At 42.4% G+C, this 18,991-nt stretch overlaps 1 protein-coding gene across 2 annotated transcripts in view; it reads left to right on the forward strand.

Moving 5' to 3' along the window:
* The window catches only part of LOC111957424 (protein kinase C alpha type), a 213,159-nt gene that overhangs the window by 187,094 nt on the left and 7,074 nt on the right, over window positions 1-18,991 (forward strand). For both annotated transcript variants that reach the window (XM_023978280.2, XM_023978348.2), the window contains 2 exons: window positions 358-465; window positions 7,485-7,625. In XM_023978280.2, coding sequence (XP_023834048.1) covers window positions 358-465; window positions 7,485-7,625 — 249 coding nt within the window. The remainder of the gene's footprint in view (window positions 1-357; window positions 466-7,484; window positions 7,626-18,991) is intronic.

Here is an 18,991-nt window from a genome sequence, read left to right on the forward strand (position 1 = left end):
GATGTACTACACATTCTGATGTGTTAACATCTACATGATATTGTCAACAAATGTACAACAGGTATATAGCATTCGCAACATATTTACAACATGTGCATAACATTTGCAAACTATTTACAACATGTATATAACATTTTCAACCCAACATTCTCAAAATGTATATAACATTCTCAACCTATTTACATGTATAAAACATTCCCAGGATATTTACAAAATGTATATAACATTCTCAACCTGTTTACAACATGTATAAAACATTATCAAAATATTTACAACATGTATACATTCGCAACGTATTTACAACATGCATATAACGTTCTATGCATATAACGTTCTATATAACGTGTTGTTCCCCAGCCCCCGTTTGATGGTGAGGACGAGGACGAGCTCTTCCAGTCCATCATGGAGCACAACGTGTCGTACCCCAAGCAAATGTCCAAAGAGGCCGTGTCCATCTGCAAAGGGGTGAGTACGACCTTTGACCCAAAGAACCTTTTGAACCTCAGCCCCTCTCATAGAAATAGAATTACTTGAATGGAAATTCCCATTGAAGTCAATGTCATTATATTTCTATGGCCCCCCAACCATCACCCTTAAACCCATGGTCTTCCCCACTCCCCTTTGAAGCTAGTCTCTCACCCCTGCTCTCGTCCTCTGTCATCAATAACACTTAGTCCCATACCCACTGAGACCTAGGTCCAATTATTAACACTTCATGAAGTCAACCTTTTGAAGCCGTCTTTACAATGACCTTTATGAAGACACTATCCATTAGCATGTACAGTAGGAAGAGCATGAAGTGGTATGTCGATAGAATCTATGTCGATAGAATCTATGTCGATAGAATCTATGTCGATAGATATGACTGACTCTGACATGTAACCTTTAGACTGGAGGTTTTGTCGTTGAAGGATCTATTACTGTAGTCTATAGGCACGGGGGTTACTACCTACATAGCTACGGGCAGACTGTACTATAGGGGGGAAGTGGATTCAAAAACAAGCTGGATTGGAGAAGCACAGTGAGGAGTTATGGATGTGTTTACCTCACCCCTATTCATCACCGATGTAGCGCCCACCTGTGTTATGGTGGGTGGCAGTCTGCGCTCTTTGAAGGTCCTTTAGATCAAATAGTGTCTGTTACAGGTGCGTAGGTTTCAAAATAGGAGAACAAGGAGAGATGGAGACTTAAAAGCTTAAAGCTAATTTTTCCTTCTTTTTGACAGTGTGTGGGTCCCATCTCTCCTAGTACCCACCTGTATGCATATGTTGGACGGCAGCCATATTGTGCCAAAAACGAATTAAAGGCAGAGCAAGAGGGAGACACATAGGGAAAGTTGTGCGTGTGTGAGAGAGGAGAGGTGAAGGCACTAATAACATGAGCAGGAGGAGAGACGAGCGTCCCGGGGCCGAGTCAACAAACTGTGTGATAACACACTCGTGTCCACACCTCCCCACTTCAACCCTCAGAGCTCACACATCCTCTCTACCTCTCCTTCTATCTAGCCCTCTCTCTATCCCTTCCTCCCTCTCTCACTCTCCCCCTTTCTCACACTACCACCACTTTCTAACAACTGTCTCTGCAATCTGTCTGCCCCTCACTTTCTCTGCAAACCCTCTCTCTCCCGCTCTCTTTGTCTCCGCCTCTTTCGCATCTCTCTCTCTCCTCAAAAAAAATGGAAGATTCTACATCTGTAGTATTTAGGTTGCAGCAGAAATGTCCTACAGCAATTTTACCTCAAATCCCTCCATCTATCCCAAATGGCACCCTATTCCCTTTGTAGTGCATTACCTTTGACCAGGGCCCATAGGGAAGAGAGTGAGGTCCCTCCATTGTTTCTGCAGAGGGGGATTTGCTTTGATCCAATGCTCTGCCTTTGTGGACGGGCCATCCGCTAAGGCTCGCATGGATAGAAGGTCTCGGGGAGGCGCGTGCGTGTGTGTGTGTTCTAGCAAGGAGAGAACACTGAGAACCTGGTCATGACTCCTTAGCTCACCAGCCAGAGACAGACACAGACTGATTCTCAGGCCGCTTTTGGGCCTCAAGTTTACATTTTGAAGGTGAATTCTGTTTGCAGCGTACAAGGGTTCCCTTGTAGGGGAACAGCATAACCTGGGAACACAACCCTGACAAATTACTTTTTCCTTTTCACCAGCTGTGACACACACACACACACGTGTCTAAGTCACAATTCTGTGGCTGCCACCAACAGACGACAGGAGTAGATAGAGACTGGCTGTTATTTTTGGCGTTGTTACATTACCCAGCATGCTTTGCTGCCATCACCCCACCGCTGTGTCACTGCAATTTTTGAGGAGAGGAAAGGAGAGGTGTGAAGGCGCTCTAGCCAAGCTTTTCTCATTACTCTCCCTGGCCTCTTCACACTGCAGCTGGGATGAGTTTTCTGCACCTTTAGACCAGCTAGGATTACTCACTCACACACACACGACTCACCTCAAACTCCCTTGCAAAGACTGTGAAATGACGAATGGGATAGAATATCGGGACTGGGCTGGCGACTGGGTTCAGGAGAATTACAGAGAGAGTCGTGGTTTGGTGAGTGAGTGTTGGGCTAGAGGCCTGAGCAAATGTAGCTTAAAGGTTTCTGGAGTTAGATAAGTATCTTGATTCGTTTTACTCCCCCGTCCTATGTTATCCTACAGTATATTCCACTATACCCAGATGCTATGTTGCTGCCAAAAGTTCAGAGTTTCAAACTAAAAATAAATTGCAATGGATATCACTCTTCCTCCCACGACAAAGACTCTGGTCAAAAGTAGTGCACTACGAAGGGGATAGGGTGCAATTTTGGACGCGGTCAGGAATACTTTTTTACAATGACAACACATTATTATGTTTTTCTGTTAAGAAACTGTACTGTATCTGCAAGGCTGGCTATGCAACCAATGTCATCCCCTGCTGATGTAACGCACGCCCACTGACAGACACACACCTAATGAGCGTTATGTTCCAATGTAGGTGGGCAACTTTCTAATAGGGCTATCTAAGTCCACGCACGCTGTTGAGAAACTTATAGAAAGAAAGAGAGCTAGAATTCGTGTTCAACTAGGAATGTAAACTGCTGTAAAATATACTGTGTCTGTAAAATGTATATAGTATGTATAAGCTGGAAGTAGAATCCTAAGTGTTGCTGTCCATTAGTATACTCCAATTAGGGGAGGGATGGTAGGGTTAGGGGAAAATAATAAAGGAAAATCTATTTAAAATAAATAAATAATTATATACAGTTCCAGTCAAAAGTTTTAGAACACCTACTCATTCCAGAGTTTTTCTTTATTTTTTATTGTTTTCTACATTGTAGAATAATAGTGAAGACATCAAAACTATGAAATAACACATATGGAATCATGTAGTAACCAAAAAAGTGTTAAACAAATCAAGATATATATTTTATATTTGAGATTCTTCAACGTAGCCACCCTTTGCACACTCTTGGCATTCTCTCAACCAGCTTCATGAGGTAGTCACCTGGAATGCATTTCAATTAACAGGTGTGCCTTGTTAAAAGTTAATTTGTGGAATTTCTTTCCTTCTTTTTGCGTTTGAGCCAATCAGTTGTGTTGTGACAAGGTAGGGGTGGCATACAGAAGATAACCCTATTTGGTATAAGACCAAGTCCATATTATGGCAAGAACATCTCAAATAAGCAAAGAGAAACGACAGTCCATCATTACTTTAAGACATGAACGTCAGTCAATCCGGAAAATGTCAAGAACTTTGAAAGTTTCTTCAGGTGCAGTCGCAAAAACCATCAAGGGCTATGATGAAACGGGCTCTCATGAGGACCGCCACAGGAAATGAAGACCCAGAGTTACCTCTGCTGCAGAGGATACGTTCATTAGAGTTACCAGCCTCAGAAATTGAAGCCCAAATAAATGCTTCATGGAGTTCAAGTAACAGACACATCTCAACATCAACTGTTCAGAGGAGACTGCGTGAATCAGGCCTTCATGGTCATATTGCTCCAAAGAAACCACTACTAAAGGACACCAATAAGAAGAAGAGGCTTGCTTGGGCTAAGAAACCCATGCAATGGACATTAAACCGGTGGAAATCTGTCCTTTTGGTCTGATGAGTCCAAATTTGAGATTTCTGTTTCCAGCCGTCATGTCTTTGTGAGAAGCAGACTAGCTGAATACCTCCAGGCTGTGTAAGGGCTATTTGAACAAGAAGGAGAATAATGGAGTGCTGCATCGAATGCCCTGGCAATCACAATCACCCGGCAATCACAATCACCGCAGAGTGAAGGAAAAGCAGCCAACAAGTGCTCAGCATATGAGGGAACTCCTTCAAGACTGTTGGAAAAGCATTCCAGGTGAAGCTGGTTTAGAGAATGCCAAAAGTGTGCAAATATATTGAGAATTGTTAAAAACAAAATGGGGTTACTACATGATTCCATATGTGTTATTTCATAGTTTTGATGCCTTCTATTATTCTACAATGTAGAAAATTGTAAAAAGAAAGAAAATAATTTGGAATGAGTAAGGTGTGTCCAAACCTTTGACTGGTACTGTATAAAAAAGTACTGTTTTCCTTTTTTTATAATATATAATACAGTTGAACTCGGAACTTTACATACACTTAGGTTGGAGTCATTAAAACTCATTTTTCAACCACTCTTGTTCACAAACTATAGTTTTGGCAAGTCGATTAGGACATCTACTTTGAGCATGACACAAGTCATTTTTCGAACAATTGTTTACAGACAGATTATTTCACTTATAATTCACTGTATCACAATTCCAGTGGGTCAGTTGACTGTGCCTTTAATCAGCTTGGAAAATTCCAGAAAATTATGTCATGGCTTTAGAAGCTTCTGATAGGCTAATTGACATAATTTGAGTCAATTGGAGGTGTACCTGTGGATGTATTTCAAGGCCTACCTTCAAACTCAGTGCCTCTTTGCTTGACATCATGGGAAAATCAAAAGAAATCAGCCAAGACCTCAGAAAAAAACTTCTGGTTCATCCTTGGGAGCAATTTCCAAATGCCTGAAAGTACCACGTTCATCTATACAAACAATAGTACGCAAGTATAAACACTATGGGACCACACAGCCATCATTCCCCTCAGGAAGGAGACGCGTTCTGTCTCCTAGAGATGAACGTACTTTGGCGCGAAAAGTTCAAATCAAGCCCAGCAAAGGACCTTGTGAAGATGCTGGATGAAACAGGTAAAAAAGTATCTATATCCACAGTCAAACGAGTCCTATATCGACATAACCTGAAAGGCCGCTGATAAGAGAATGTTGTTCTCAATGTTCATAAACTGAACTTCAATTAACTACTCAGTCTGCAACCCAGAATTTGTAAGATACTGGTTTAAATGAAAACAGACAGAGGCCCAGCCTACAATAGTCAAATGTTTATTCACGAGAGCACTCTGACGTCAAGAATACAAAGACATCCATTTTATAGCGGCGCACATACTTCCACACACATTAGGAGAGCTATCTTCTTCTCTACAATTCTCACCACAGTTTCTCACTACTCAGCTGACAGTTCCAGTCCCCCCCAGATAAAGGAAACCTGGAGGGGTGCTCCCTGCCCTATATTATCTTCCCAGAGTTATAGCCGGGTCGGTTCAACCATAGTTTAATTGTTTCTAGGTGTTTTCTTAAGCATACACACATTTCTCTCTCTCCCAGTCTAACCTAGTTGGACTTATGTTTAATACTTTTAATTACTCCTTATCCATGCTACATAACCTCTAATCCCTAATGGTTAAGTTTCCGGGTATAATTATTTAATCATTTATATTTAAACCTTATAAACTCTTATCAGCCGCTCAGCAAGGAAGAAGCCACTGCTCCAAAACCGCCATAAAAAAAGCCAGACTACGGTTTGCAACTGCACATGGGGACAAAGATTGTACTTTTTGGAGGAATGTCCTCTGGTCTGATGAAACAAAAATAGAACTGTTAGGCCATAATGACCATTGTTATGTTTGGAGGAAAAAGGGGGATGCTGGCAAGCCGAAGATCACCATCCCAACCGTGAAGCACGGGGGTGGCAGCATCATGTTGTGGGGGTGCTTTGCTGCAGGAGGGACTGGTGCACTTCACAAAATAGATGGCATCATGAGCACAGAAAATTATGTGGATATATTGAAGCAACATGTCAAGACATCAGTCGGGAAGTTCAAGCTTGGTCGCAAATGGGTCTTCCAAATGGACAATGACCCCAAGTATACATCCAAAGTTGTGGCAAAATGGCTTAAGGACAACAAATTCAAGTTATTGGAGTGGCCACAAAGCCCTGACCTCAATCGCATAGAAAATTTGTGGGCAGAACTGAAAAAGCGTGTGCGGGCAAGGAGGCCTGCTAACCTGACTCGGTTACACCAGCTCTGTCAGGAGGAATGGGCCAAAATTCACCCAACTTATTGTGGGAAGCTTGTGGAAGGCTACCCAAAATGTTTGAACCAAGTTAAAATATTTAAAGGCAATGCTATCAAATATTAATTGAGTGTATGTAAACTTCTGACCCACTGGGAATGTGATGAAAGAAATAAAAGCTGAAATAAATCATTCTCTCTACTATTATTCTGACATTTCACATTCTTAAAATAAATTGGCGATCCTAACTGACCTAAGACAGATAATCTTTACTAGGATTAAATGTCAGGAATTGTGAAAAACTGAGTTTAAATGTATTTGGCTAAGCTGTATGTAAACTTCCGACTTCAACTGTATATGCCGTTTAGCGGATGCTTTTATCCAAAACAACTTACTTTTGTACGTTCGCACATTTTCGCACTGCAGGCCCCAGTGGGAATCCAACCCACAAAGAGTGCCTGTCATTATTGACATTTGTCATGATGTTGTTTGAGTGTGGTTTCTCCTCCTCTCGTTTAACAAGGAAATACGTTTGTTTGATGGTTTTTCAATGTCGAGTTGTTTTCTACAAAGTGCGCCCCCATGTCGCCTCCTGCTGTGCGATTCTAAGTGACAACAATAACACATTAAATCTAAGAGAGACAAATTCCTTTTTACCAACCCCCCATCTGTTTGGCTCCCTACTGACCCAGAAAAAAGAGAGAATAAGAGAGAATAAAAAGAGGAAGCGTAGAAAATAACTGCCCCCATATTGACTCCAATACTAACTTGCTTGTGAGTCTGTTGTTATCCATTCCACTCATCCTATTTCTATGGTCTCCATTAAACTCATAATGACTCATGTTCCCATGTCCTTCTTCTTTTCCCAACCTCAGCCAATGAGCAAATAATAGAATATGGAATCTATTTAGTTTTTCTATGGCTATCTTTTCTACGGTCTGTCTACTCCAGCCGTTCTGACTGGCTCTCTCATCCTCCGCCTGCTGCCTGCTGATGATCACATGGGTTTCTGTAGATCTAAATGCCACTATCTCTGTGGTCCTTCCCTGATTGACACAATAGTGACATTTCTATCTGTAGAATTTCCATTCTAACTCGAGGGCCTTTCACTCCTTATCCTTCCCAGCTGATGACCAAACACCCGTCGAAGCGTCTGGGCTGCGGCTCCGAGGGCGAGAGGGACATCCGGGAGCACGCCTTCTTCAGACGCATCGACTGGGAACGTCTCCAGAACCGCGAGATCCAACCCCCCTTCAAGCCCAAAGGGGTGAGTCACACACACACAACCTACCCATGTCTGATTAAAATGAGGTTTAAAATTTAAAAAAAGACATTGTATAAGTTGTTATTCGCTGTGGTAATCTATGTTTCTTCTTAAATGCAAAATTATTGAAATGGTGGCGCAATCGTAGCTTTGTATTCGTTGGTATGTTTGGCCCGTTGTCACACAATGGACATTTACTCCACTGAGGAGTGTGTGGTTGCTTATTATCTGATGCGATCTCAGTTTCCCATTCAGATGAGTAACAACATCCACTCACATACACAAACATTTTTGTGTACACAGACACATACACACGCGGGAGCATACTTACACACACACACTTACAAACTATGCAAACGTGTACAATACACACACACAAACACACCTGTGAATGTCCGGCGGCCGTCTGTCACCATAGTAGAGCCCAGGCAGACTCCCACCTGGTCTGTTGTCAGATCAGATTGGCCTGCATCTGAATGGTGTCTGTTTGGCAACTCTCACAGGTTACAGTCCATTCCGGTCCAGCACCATTTGTTTAGCATGGCAATGCCCCAGCGGCTATGGTCTCTGTCGTCACACTGAACAAAAGACAACCTTTTCTAACGACAAAGCCTCGGCACGGGCTACAATACAATAATACTACTCATTTTATTCACATATACGCTACCGTTCAAAAGTTTGGGGTCACTTATAAATGTCCTTGTTTTTGAAAGAAAAACACATTTTTTGTCCAGTAAAATAACATCAAATTGATCAGAAATACAGTGTAGACATTGTTAATGTTGTAAATGACTATTGTCGTTGGAAACGGCTGATTTTTAATGGAATATCTACATAGGTGTACAGAGGCCCATTATCAGCAACCATCACTCCTGTGTTCTCAATCTCAATGGCACGTTGTGTTAGCTAATCCAAGTTTAGCATTTTAAAAGGCTAATTGATCATTAGAAAACCCTTTTGCAATTATGTTAGCACAGCCGAAACTATTGTGCTGATTAAAGAAGCAATAAAAGCAATAAAACGGTCCTTCTTTAGACTATTTGAGTATCTGGAGCATCAGCATTTGTAGGTTCGATTACAGGCTCAAAATGGCCAGAAACAAAGCACTTTCTTCTGAAACTCGTCAGTCCATTCTTGTTCTGAGAAATGAAGGCTATTCCATGCGAGAAATTGCCAAGAAACTGAAGATCTCGTACAAAGCTTTGTACTACTCCCTTCACAGAACAGAGTAAACTGGCTCTAACCAGAATAGAAAGAGGAGTGGGAGGCCCCGGTGCACAACTGAGCAAGAGGACAAGTACATTAGTGTGTCTAGTTTGAGAAACAGACGCCTCACAAGTCCTCAACTGGCAGCTTCATTAAATAGTACCCGCAAATCACCAGTCTCAACATCAACAGTGAAGAGGCGACTCTGGGATGTTGGCCTTCTAGGCAGAGTTGCAAAGAAAAAGCCATATCTCAGACTGGCCAATAAAAAGAAAAGATTAAGATGGGCAAAAGAACACAGACACTGGACAGAGGAACTCTGCCTAGAAGGCCAGCATCCCGGAGTCGCCTCTTCACTGTTGACGTTGAGACTGGTGTTTGCGGGAAATTTCTTAGTGACCCTAAACTTTTTAACGGTAGTGTATATACCACACATATTCCTCATTCAACCTCATTATATTTTCATATTGTATGTATATATTTGTATATAATTCAAGCAGTACTACTATGTAAGTACACATACAGTACGTGCTTAGATCTCCCAGCAATGACAATATTCCCCAGAGGCCAACATTCACAGTTCACTTTCAAATGTGTAATTACAAAACAGTAGTTACATAGTGGAACAACCGAGCATGTAATAACATCCGTAGTCACACGTGGAATAACCTTCGGCAAGTTAATGTGTACTTACACATTCCTTGTTCCAGTTGTGTAATAACTGATTCCGCAACAGCCCTATTACCATGGAATGACATAGTAAAACCTATAACTACTATGTGAGCAGTTATTACCGTGTTAGTTACATCATAATAGGGACAACTTAATGTCAAGTGTTATCCAATCAACCCAACGGATGCAACTACACCAACTGTGGATTAGTCCCAAATGGCATACTATTCCTTACATGGTGCCCTATTTAGGGAATAGGGTGCCATTTGGGCGCCGCCTAATGTGGAGGGTCCACATTTCAGCAGCAATGCAGCAGGCTAGTTGACTCATGACCAACCATCAAACCCTTCCGTAGCGATCTGTCCTCGCTCTGGTCCAGGGTGTTACGTCAACCTCCTGATTCTTTCCGTTCATCCAGACGCAGTGGAAGAAGGCTCAGCCGCACATAACGCCCTGGACCAGAGCCAAACCATGAACGAATGCAGCTTCTCGTTGTCCCCCATTTTAAACACGGTCAAAACAACCCTGTAAGACCTGTATAATGACTTAGACCGTCGCAATGGAAGGTGTTGGCAATGCATAATTAACAGCATGTCCATGCATTATGTATGTATGTCTTTAACATGAGCGGCCTCGCTGTCATACGAAGTCAGGGCGTGTTTCTGAATCCCCGTGTGTACGCACACACGCACCCACACAGACAAACACATACTTTATTATGAAAGTGGGACAAAGTAAGTCATTCGGTGTGCACGTTCAGGTGTGTGTGTGTCTTCATTGTCGATCTTCCTTTTAAATATGCAGCTCACTTCTGTTTCAAGCCCCAAGGTCTCCAGTGCTTCTCACAAGGTGAATACTGGCATCCCACTGTCCCTGTAGTCTCGCGCTGGATTCAATTTGTGTGTTGATGTGTGGACTCCAGTATGAGTATGTAGGTAGAGGTGTGTGGACTCCAGTATGAGTATGTAGGTAGAGGTGTGTGTTGGTGTGTGGACTCCAGTATGAGTATGTAGGTAGAGGTGTGTGTTGGTGTGTGGACTCCAGTATGAGTATGTAGGTAGAGGTGTGTGTTGATGTGTGGACTCCAGTATGAGTATGTAGGTAGAGGTGTGTGTTGGTGTGTGGACTCCAGTATGAGTATGTGGGTAGAGGAGTGTGTTGGTGTGTGGACTCCAGTATGAGTATGTGGGTAGAGGAGTGTGTTNGTGTGTTGGTGTGTGGACTCCAGTATGAGTATGTGGGTAGAGGAGTGTGTTGGTGTGTGGACTCCAGTATGAGTATGTGGGTAGAGGAGTGTGTTTGAATGCAGGTGTGTGTGGATGAAAGGCAAGTGACAAGATGAAAGGAGAATGATAGATGGAAAGTAAAAAGATATATGGAGAGACCTGTGTGTGTGTGTGTGTGTGTGTGTGCGTGTGCGTGTGCGTGTGCGCGTGCGTGCGTGCGTAACGTGCTTTAGCTATATTGGTCTGCATGTGCAATGTGCATGCTAGAGACATGTCATTCAGTCTGTGTGTGTGTGTGTGTTAGAGAGAACTAAACCTCTTCCCCTGACCTATAATAACCATCATCCATTTCAATCCAACTCCACTGTAACACAGGCACCACCGGGAGTCTATTACAACCAATTGGCTGTCATTAGATTCATCTTTACACCGCCATCCATCCCTCCCTCCATCCCTCCCTGACCTGACTTTGTCTCTCTAATCCTCTTCTCCTCTCATCCTCATCCCCCTCTCATCCTCTCCTCCTCTTCAGTCCTCTCCTCCTGAATCAATCACACTTCATGCCTGTTCTGACAGCTGGGAGATTGCCATTTAATAGCCAGGTACAGCGAGACCCAGATTATGAACACTAGAGGGTTTATCCATCTATCGGAAACAGAGCAGGACAGATAGACCGCAGGGAAGAATAACAAGAACACCTGCTACAGTAGCTATTTATAGACATAGCTTATCTAGACTCATATTTAGAGAACCACTTGATATGTGGTTTAAGTTTGTAAAGATGGAAGTGGGTCAAAGTGGAAGGATATGAGACTTGCTGATTAATGGTGATGGAATCACTGTGGTCAGGGAGCTTACCGTAAAACTTCAATTCAACAGGTGCTTATTGGAGACAAACTTCTATTTGAGCCAGGTGTCTATTTCCTTAATGAGCACAGCTTTTGCTCATTTGCATGTTTTAATTCCCGCATTCACTTCCAACATTTTAATTCATTTCTTCATTCCCTGCGCTAATGTGTTATCATTTACATGCTGTGTCATGTTTATTTTGTCTTAGTATGCCTCTATTAAGAAAAAAATAATAATAATAATTCCTTGCCAGAATTATTCTCCTGTTAACTGTGCATTTTCCACTAGCGGGCGATCAGACAATTTCTAGGGGTTTGTACTCCCTATGTTGTTGACTGTTTTTCTGCTTGTCAGTTAGCTAGCAGTTCTAAGCTGTTATCAGTCAATGGTTAGCGGTTTCTTACTGGCTATAAAAAAGAGATTGCCTTAATTTTTTTTGGTGATCGCTGAATTATTTAATGTAACAAATCAAACGATAAACCTGGTAAACAATTCATGGTAGCCTGGTAAATAATACATTTAGAGCCGGCGTTTATTTAAAAAGGGCATTTATTTGATTACATTTGTGTCGTTGCCCGGGTATTAAAAGGGACAAACGGCTACTTGAGACTCAGCGTTTAATTTATGTTTAATTTACGTTTTTAAGGTAGTCAAATTGAGGAAGTGTTGGATTGGAACATAAGGCAAGGCTGGGGTGGTGTTAAACACACATATTGTAGGTCAGACACAAACACACACATACACACACAGATAAACACATGAAAAATACTGTATGCACAAACTCACCAATCTACATTTTGGACTGTCTACGAGTCCTAGTAGATTTAGTCGCGTTATTTGTTAAAGCATGTCCACTTGTCCCGTCGTATGTATGTTTTCAGTGGTGGTGGTTGTCTGTGTTCTTTTTGGATTTTCCCTTTTAGATTCATGTGAGAAAGAAACATAATAGTATTCTCTGATTACTAAAGAACAATTAGGATATTACTATAGACCAACTGATTTTAAAGGATGGATGAAACAACTGTAGTATTTTGAGTGTTGTTGACCAAAGATACAGTACCTCAAAGTATTCACATCCATCGACTTCTTCCACATTTTGTTGTTTTACAACCTGAATTTAAAATGGATTAAATAGAAATGTTCTGTTACTGGCCTACACACAATACCCCATAGTGTCAAAGTGAAGTTATGTTTTTTGACATCTGAAATGTCTTGAGTCAATATGTCTTTGTTTTTGCAAGCCTAAATAAGTTCAGGAGTAAAATGTTAACAAGTTGCATGGACTCACTCTGTGTGCAATAATAGTGTTTAACGTGATTTCTTTTATGACTACCTAATCTCTTTACCCCACACATACAGTTATCTTTGAGGTCCCTCAGTCGAGCAGTGAATTTCAATCACAGATTCAACCACAAAGACCAGGGAGGTTTTCCAATGCTTTGCAAAGAATGGCACCTGTTGGTAGAAGGGTAAAATAAGTTGACATTGAATATCCCTTTGAGCATGGTGAAGTTATTAATGACACATTGGATGGTGTATCAATACACCCACAAAGATACAAGCGTCCTTCCTAACTCAGTTGCCTGAGAGGAAGGAAACCATTCAGAGATTTCAGCATGAGTCCAATGGTGACTTTAAAACAGTTACATGTGATAGGAGAAAACTGAGGACGGATCAACAACATTGTAGTTACTGCACAATACTAACATAATTGACAGAGTGAAAAGAAGGAAGCCTGTACAGAATAAAACATGCATCCTGTTTGCAACAAGGCACCTAAGCAAAACTGAAACATTTTTGGCCAAGCAATTACATTTTTGTCCTGAATACAAAGTGTTTTCTTTGGGGCAAATGCAATAAAACACATTACGGAGTACCACTCTGCATAATTTCAAGCATAGTTGTGGCTGCATCATGTTATGGGTATGCTTGTTATCTTTAAGTCTGGGGAGTTTTTCAGGATAAAAGAAACGGAACGGAGCTAAGCACAGGCAACATCCTAGAGGAAAACCTGGTTCAGTCTGCTTTCCACCAGACACTAGGAGATTAATTCACCTTTCAGCAGGACAATAACCTGAAACACAAGGCCAAATCTACACTGAATTTGCTTGCAAGGAAGGCAGTGAATGTTCCTGAGTGGCCAAGTTACAGTTTTGAATTAAATCAGCTTGAAAATGGTTTTTGAAAAGAATAATGGGCAAATGTTACACAATCCAGGTGTGGAAAGCTCTTAGAGATTTACCCAGAAAGACTCACAGCTGTATTCGCTGACAAAGTATTGACTCGGAGGTGTGAATACTTATGCAAATGAGATATTTCTGTATATAATTTTCAATACATTTGACAAAACTTCTATTGGGGTATTGTGTGGAGATGGGTTAAAAAAAAAATATTTTATCCAATTTGGATTTAAGCTGTAACAACAAAATGTGGAATAAGTTGAGGGGTATGAATACTTTCTGAAGGCACTGTATAACTAGTAAGAAGATCATCAAAACAACAGTGAGATGCTGAGGTTGTTCTGAAGTAGGATAGGGAGTGAGAAAGAGAGTTAGGGATGGAGAGAGAGAGAATACTTCAGCAAGTATTTTAAGGAAACAGACAGCCATTTATCATACTAAATAGAATTCATTTAATATGCTTGAGTGCGAGTGTTTTTTTTGTGTGTGTGTGACACAGATAAATACTCAAACAGCAGTTTACGAGCAATGCCATCTGTCATTGAGTAGCACAACGTAGCGTGTACAATGAGTGACATTGTAACAAACATTAAACACAACGAAACTAAGCTATACAGCAGGTTTGAGTCAATTTCATTGGGGTCAACATTCAGTCACTTCAGGAAGTAAGCTGGAATTGGAATTGCACTTGACTTCCTGAATTAATTGAATAGAAGGGTAATTGACTAGAGACACATTTGCATATGGGGGTTAGGTCTCAGAGGCAAAAGGGGGAGGATGAAAAAGAGGAGAGGAGGTGATGAGAAAATAAGTTGGGACAGAAATGTATTGCCTTTAGTGGAAGATTTGGGAAACCGTGTAGGAGATTGTTTGTCAAGATCAATATGAGATGTGTTGTGGCGAAATCCTGCACGGAGCCTTGACCGTGCGCTGCCACTTTAAGAGCGCATCAGCCGTAAGGAAGGAGGAAATAAAGACAGCTCTTTCAGCTCTTTGGGGAGGAGCTCTTGGTTGGCGCGACAGTTTGATTGTGTGTGCTATACTGCACATGTCCTTCGATTCGGGATTCGGGATTCCAGACCAAATCCTCTCTGACCGAGGTCCGCAGTTCATATCAGGAATCTACAAAGAGCTCTGTACCTACTGGGGTGTAATTGCCAAGTTGACCACGGCCTACCATCCTCAGACCAACCTGACCGAACCCTGAAGGGGATGATTGCTTCATTCGTGGGGGATCAGCACACAAAGTGGGATCAGCATCTTCCTGAATTTCGCTTTGCACTGAACTCTGCCGTGCAGCAGACTTCTGGGGTCACTCCCGCCGAACTCCACCTGGGAAGACCACTAAAAGGTCCGATGGACAGAGTCTTGCAAAGTTCAAATGTTTCACCTGACTGCCCAGCGTTTGATGCCGTCCAACACCACCACACCTTGCTAGCCAGAGTGGAGGCCAGCAAAACCAAAGCCAAACAACGACAGCTGAGAAACTATGACAAACATAGATGAGACGTGTGTTTTCCACCCAAGTCGCGTGTCTGGGTACGTTTACATCATCTGTCAAAGGCGTCTAAGAAGTTCACTGCCAAGCTAGCTTCGAGCTGGAAAGGTCCATACCGTGTAGTGCAGCAGTTGGGACCAGTGAACTACTTGGTCTGTTTGGAGGACACTGGGGAAGATGTCAGGACGGTGCATGATGTTGACCTAAAGCCCTGCTACCCTATGGCAGAAGAGCTGGATCGCAGGCAAAAGCAACACCTGCAGGACCTCTTCGTGGAGGAGTCTGATGATGAGGACTTCCCTGGTTTTGTGTAGCAGGAACATGAACCTGTGAAAGCCTGCATCCTCTCGGTTTCTACAGGCTTTGTTTTTTCATGGGGGGAGGAGTGTGGCAAAATCCTGCACGGAGCCTTCACCGTGCGCTGCCACTTTAAGAGCACATCAGCAGTAAGGAAGGAGGAAATAAAGACAGCTCGTTCAGCTCTTTGGGGAGGAGCTCTTGGTTGGCGCGACAGTTTGATTGTGTGTGCTATACTGCACATGTCCTTGTTTATTTTCAGCGTGTGTAGTTTATAAAGTGTTTAACTCAATCATCGGTGTGACCGCTCTAGGTCGTGGTTGTTATCGTTTGGGACCACACCTGTTATGGATTGCATGGATTAGTAGCAACATTGTTGCGAAGCTTTGACATACAAACCATCCGACGGCCAGACAGGACAACTGCAAGCCTGAAGACAACAGCTAAGATCTCTTGCTCTCTCTCTCTCTCTCTTTCTTCCCTCTATCGTTCCAGTGATTTACACTGCAGCAAACGTTCTATTTTTCAAATGCACTTCCCGTTGATGTTCATTAGAGCTGGACTATTATTGCCCTGCCAGAAGTATTTGGGTGGACATTTGAGTTAAAATGGAAGGTCGCTTGCAAGTTGTGGATTGTTATTTGAACTGTATTGAGGTGGGGTGTACTAATGACATGTGGCCGAGAAGATTGTGGACACTTAAGGCCTTTGTTTTTTCTAAGAACACCCCCCACATTCATACCCTCTGCACTCCTCCACTGGAAGATAATACAGATTATTGCAAATCCTCTGTTGATGACTGGGTTCTGTCTTGTAAATTGTTTCTATGAAGTTGCTGTTCAATTGCTCTGCCATTATTATTATTATTATTATTATTATTATTATGATTGTATGAGGTATTCTTGGTGGGGTTACCCCTGTGCTGTGATGTGGGTTTTATAGGGTGTGTATTCTCTTTTCTCTCCACTGGCTATCTGGTAAACAGGCTACACTCTAGGCAGTCTCTTCTGCTGATGTGTGTGGGTCTGGTAGTGGTACTCTCTCTATTCTACTCTTTTCCTTTCGGCATGGTTAATACCTGCCTGGCGCCCGAACAAAATCTTTATCTTTACCCCTCTCTGATAAATACCGCTACAGTGTGACTGACTGGCCATTGTTCAAACAGGCCAAATAGACACTACAGTATTCGAGGAGACGGATGAAAGAGGTGGATGGGAGGACTTTGTGCAATACTCCTTTTCACCCATCTCTTTTGTGGACACATTGAGAGCGAGGATGTGTGTGCGTGGGGTCGGTTTGACAGAGGTATGTGTTTGAGTGCACGCATCTTTGTGTCTGTAGTATGGAGTATGCTGTTGTTTCGGCCGTCATTTGGTACAATACCCACAAACGTCATCGTAATCTGTCAGCGTGAATCAATTCGCGTCTTTTATTCAACAATATATATTATAAGGAGATCTGTGCTCTTTTGTGTCACAAATGTCGTCGTATCAGTATGTGCCTTCTCTCTTCTATATTGATGTGTGTTGCTGCTGTTTTCCTCTTCTCCGTTCTACTGCATCTTGACACAGAGTGACAGTGGGTGGCTGGGAGCCAGTGTCACCTGTCTGTCAGTGTAGGAGTCAAGGAGGACACAGGAGTACAGTCAGAGCCCCCAGGCTCACTGAACACACACACACCACACAACTCGGAATATAGGACAACAGGACTTTTCTACTTTGAACAGACACATGCCACCACCAACGTGCCGTGTAGACGACCACGCCGAGCCAATCAATGGAGGTTTTCCAACCACAGTGGAACACACACAGCTGTGCAACAATGTAGGCCTCCGTAGGGAATCCATAGTGAATTCCACTCTGGAGAAAAAAATTCCACATCCAGACCCAGGCTTTCCATGTTAAAAAAATCACTTTCACACTATCATGCCAACCCAAATATTACCGTGCTGGCTCGGATTTTTACCTTTCACATTGTCCTTTCTGGCATGGTTCCAGCAACTATTTCTGAGGTGTCCTAATCAGTGATTGGTGTAGATTTGGAGTCAATATATCACCAATCTTCCCCTATCTGCAAGTGTGGCCAATGGCATTACACCTTATTGACATGTAAATTCAACTAACCAATCTGAATAAATAAACATCCAAATAAATATTTATGCAGTAGCAAGAGGAAGCATAACCAACCCTGTTACAGGTGCGTGGCGAGGCCAGCACAGTACAGCTTGCATCTGCTTGTCTCTGCTAAGTAATGTAAATCAACCCATATCCTTTTCCCATGTCGGCTTACAGTACAGAGAGAGATATAGAGAGGTAGGGATATTCCCTGCCAGGTCCCTGGGGAGATTTAAAGCCTATTAAGTAGGACAAACACACACACACACACACACACAGTGTAGGTGGAATAACTGATGAGGACAGAGCGAGAATAAGAGGTGCAGCAGGGTTTCTGGTGTAAACACAGAACCACACTGTGAAGTTAGAGAATAAGTCTTTAATTCCCCAGTCCCCACTGCCTGTTTTCTCTGTAATGCCACTATGAACTTTGGTGTGTTATTATAGATTTACCATTGTCATTTTATGTGTTGACTGTTTCCTTAGTAATGTAATGGTCCTAAAGCGTTTTGAGTTATCTATTTGAATTTACCCAATTACCCAAGGTACTGGCGACAATCCTCAGACTCTTAAGACCCAACCCAAGAGGGAATCACTGCAACCTACCAGTAGCCTGCAAAATAAACCACCATTTTGGGGAAGATTGCCTTTGAAAAGAAATGTTCCAACAAACTCTACAGGCCTTCGCCTATCAATTGTTAGAAGGAACATTGTGTGAGGAAGAACAATTGAGGCCTTCACAAGTTCAAGCCACAGTGCCAGGCGCTTTAAATGGTGTCAGAAGTGTGAAGCGACTGACAGCAGTACTGACAGCAGTATTTTTGGTGTTGGCGGCCATTTTGTGCCATTTGCGTCCCAGTCGCCTTAATGTTCTTCAGTAATGCCGTAGGGCTAGAGCAGCTGCTCTTATTCAGATCTATTGACATACTGTCATGTAACAATCATTCAAGATGGATGCAAAATACTTAAGCAGACGTATTCTACGGTCATTCTGGATAAGGGCATCTGCTAAATGACTCAAATGTAAAGTGTAAATCGTTTTCTCTGCCCATTTTGCATTCAAGTTTAAAAAACATACACAATACAATTGAAATAAGACAACTGAATGCTGGCTTGACTCCATTGAGAACTATGTCATACTGTACATACATACAAATCAGTCACATAATGTATGTTTTCTTGGACTATCATCTTGTAGTTGACAGAAATGAGATGTACACCCATGCTCCCAGAGCGTTCACAGAGTTGACCGTGGCTTGTTAGCTGCTAATCCAACCACCCTCGCCTGATACGTCTCCATGCTATTGATAGGTTTGTCTTTACAGTC

Source organism: Salvelinus sp. IW2-2015, linkage group LG1 (assembly GCF_002910315.2).
Source record: "Salvelinus sp. IW2-2015 linkage group LG1, ASM291031v2, whole genome shotgun sequence".
Taxonomy (NCBI): Eukaryota; Metazoa; Chordata; class Actinopteri; order Salmoniformes; family Salmonidae; genus Salvelinus; species Salvelinus sp. IW2-2015.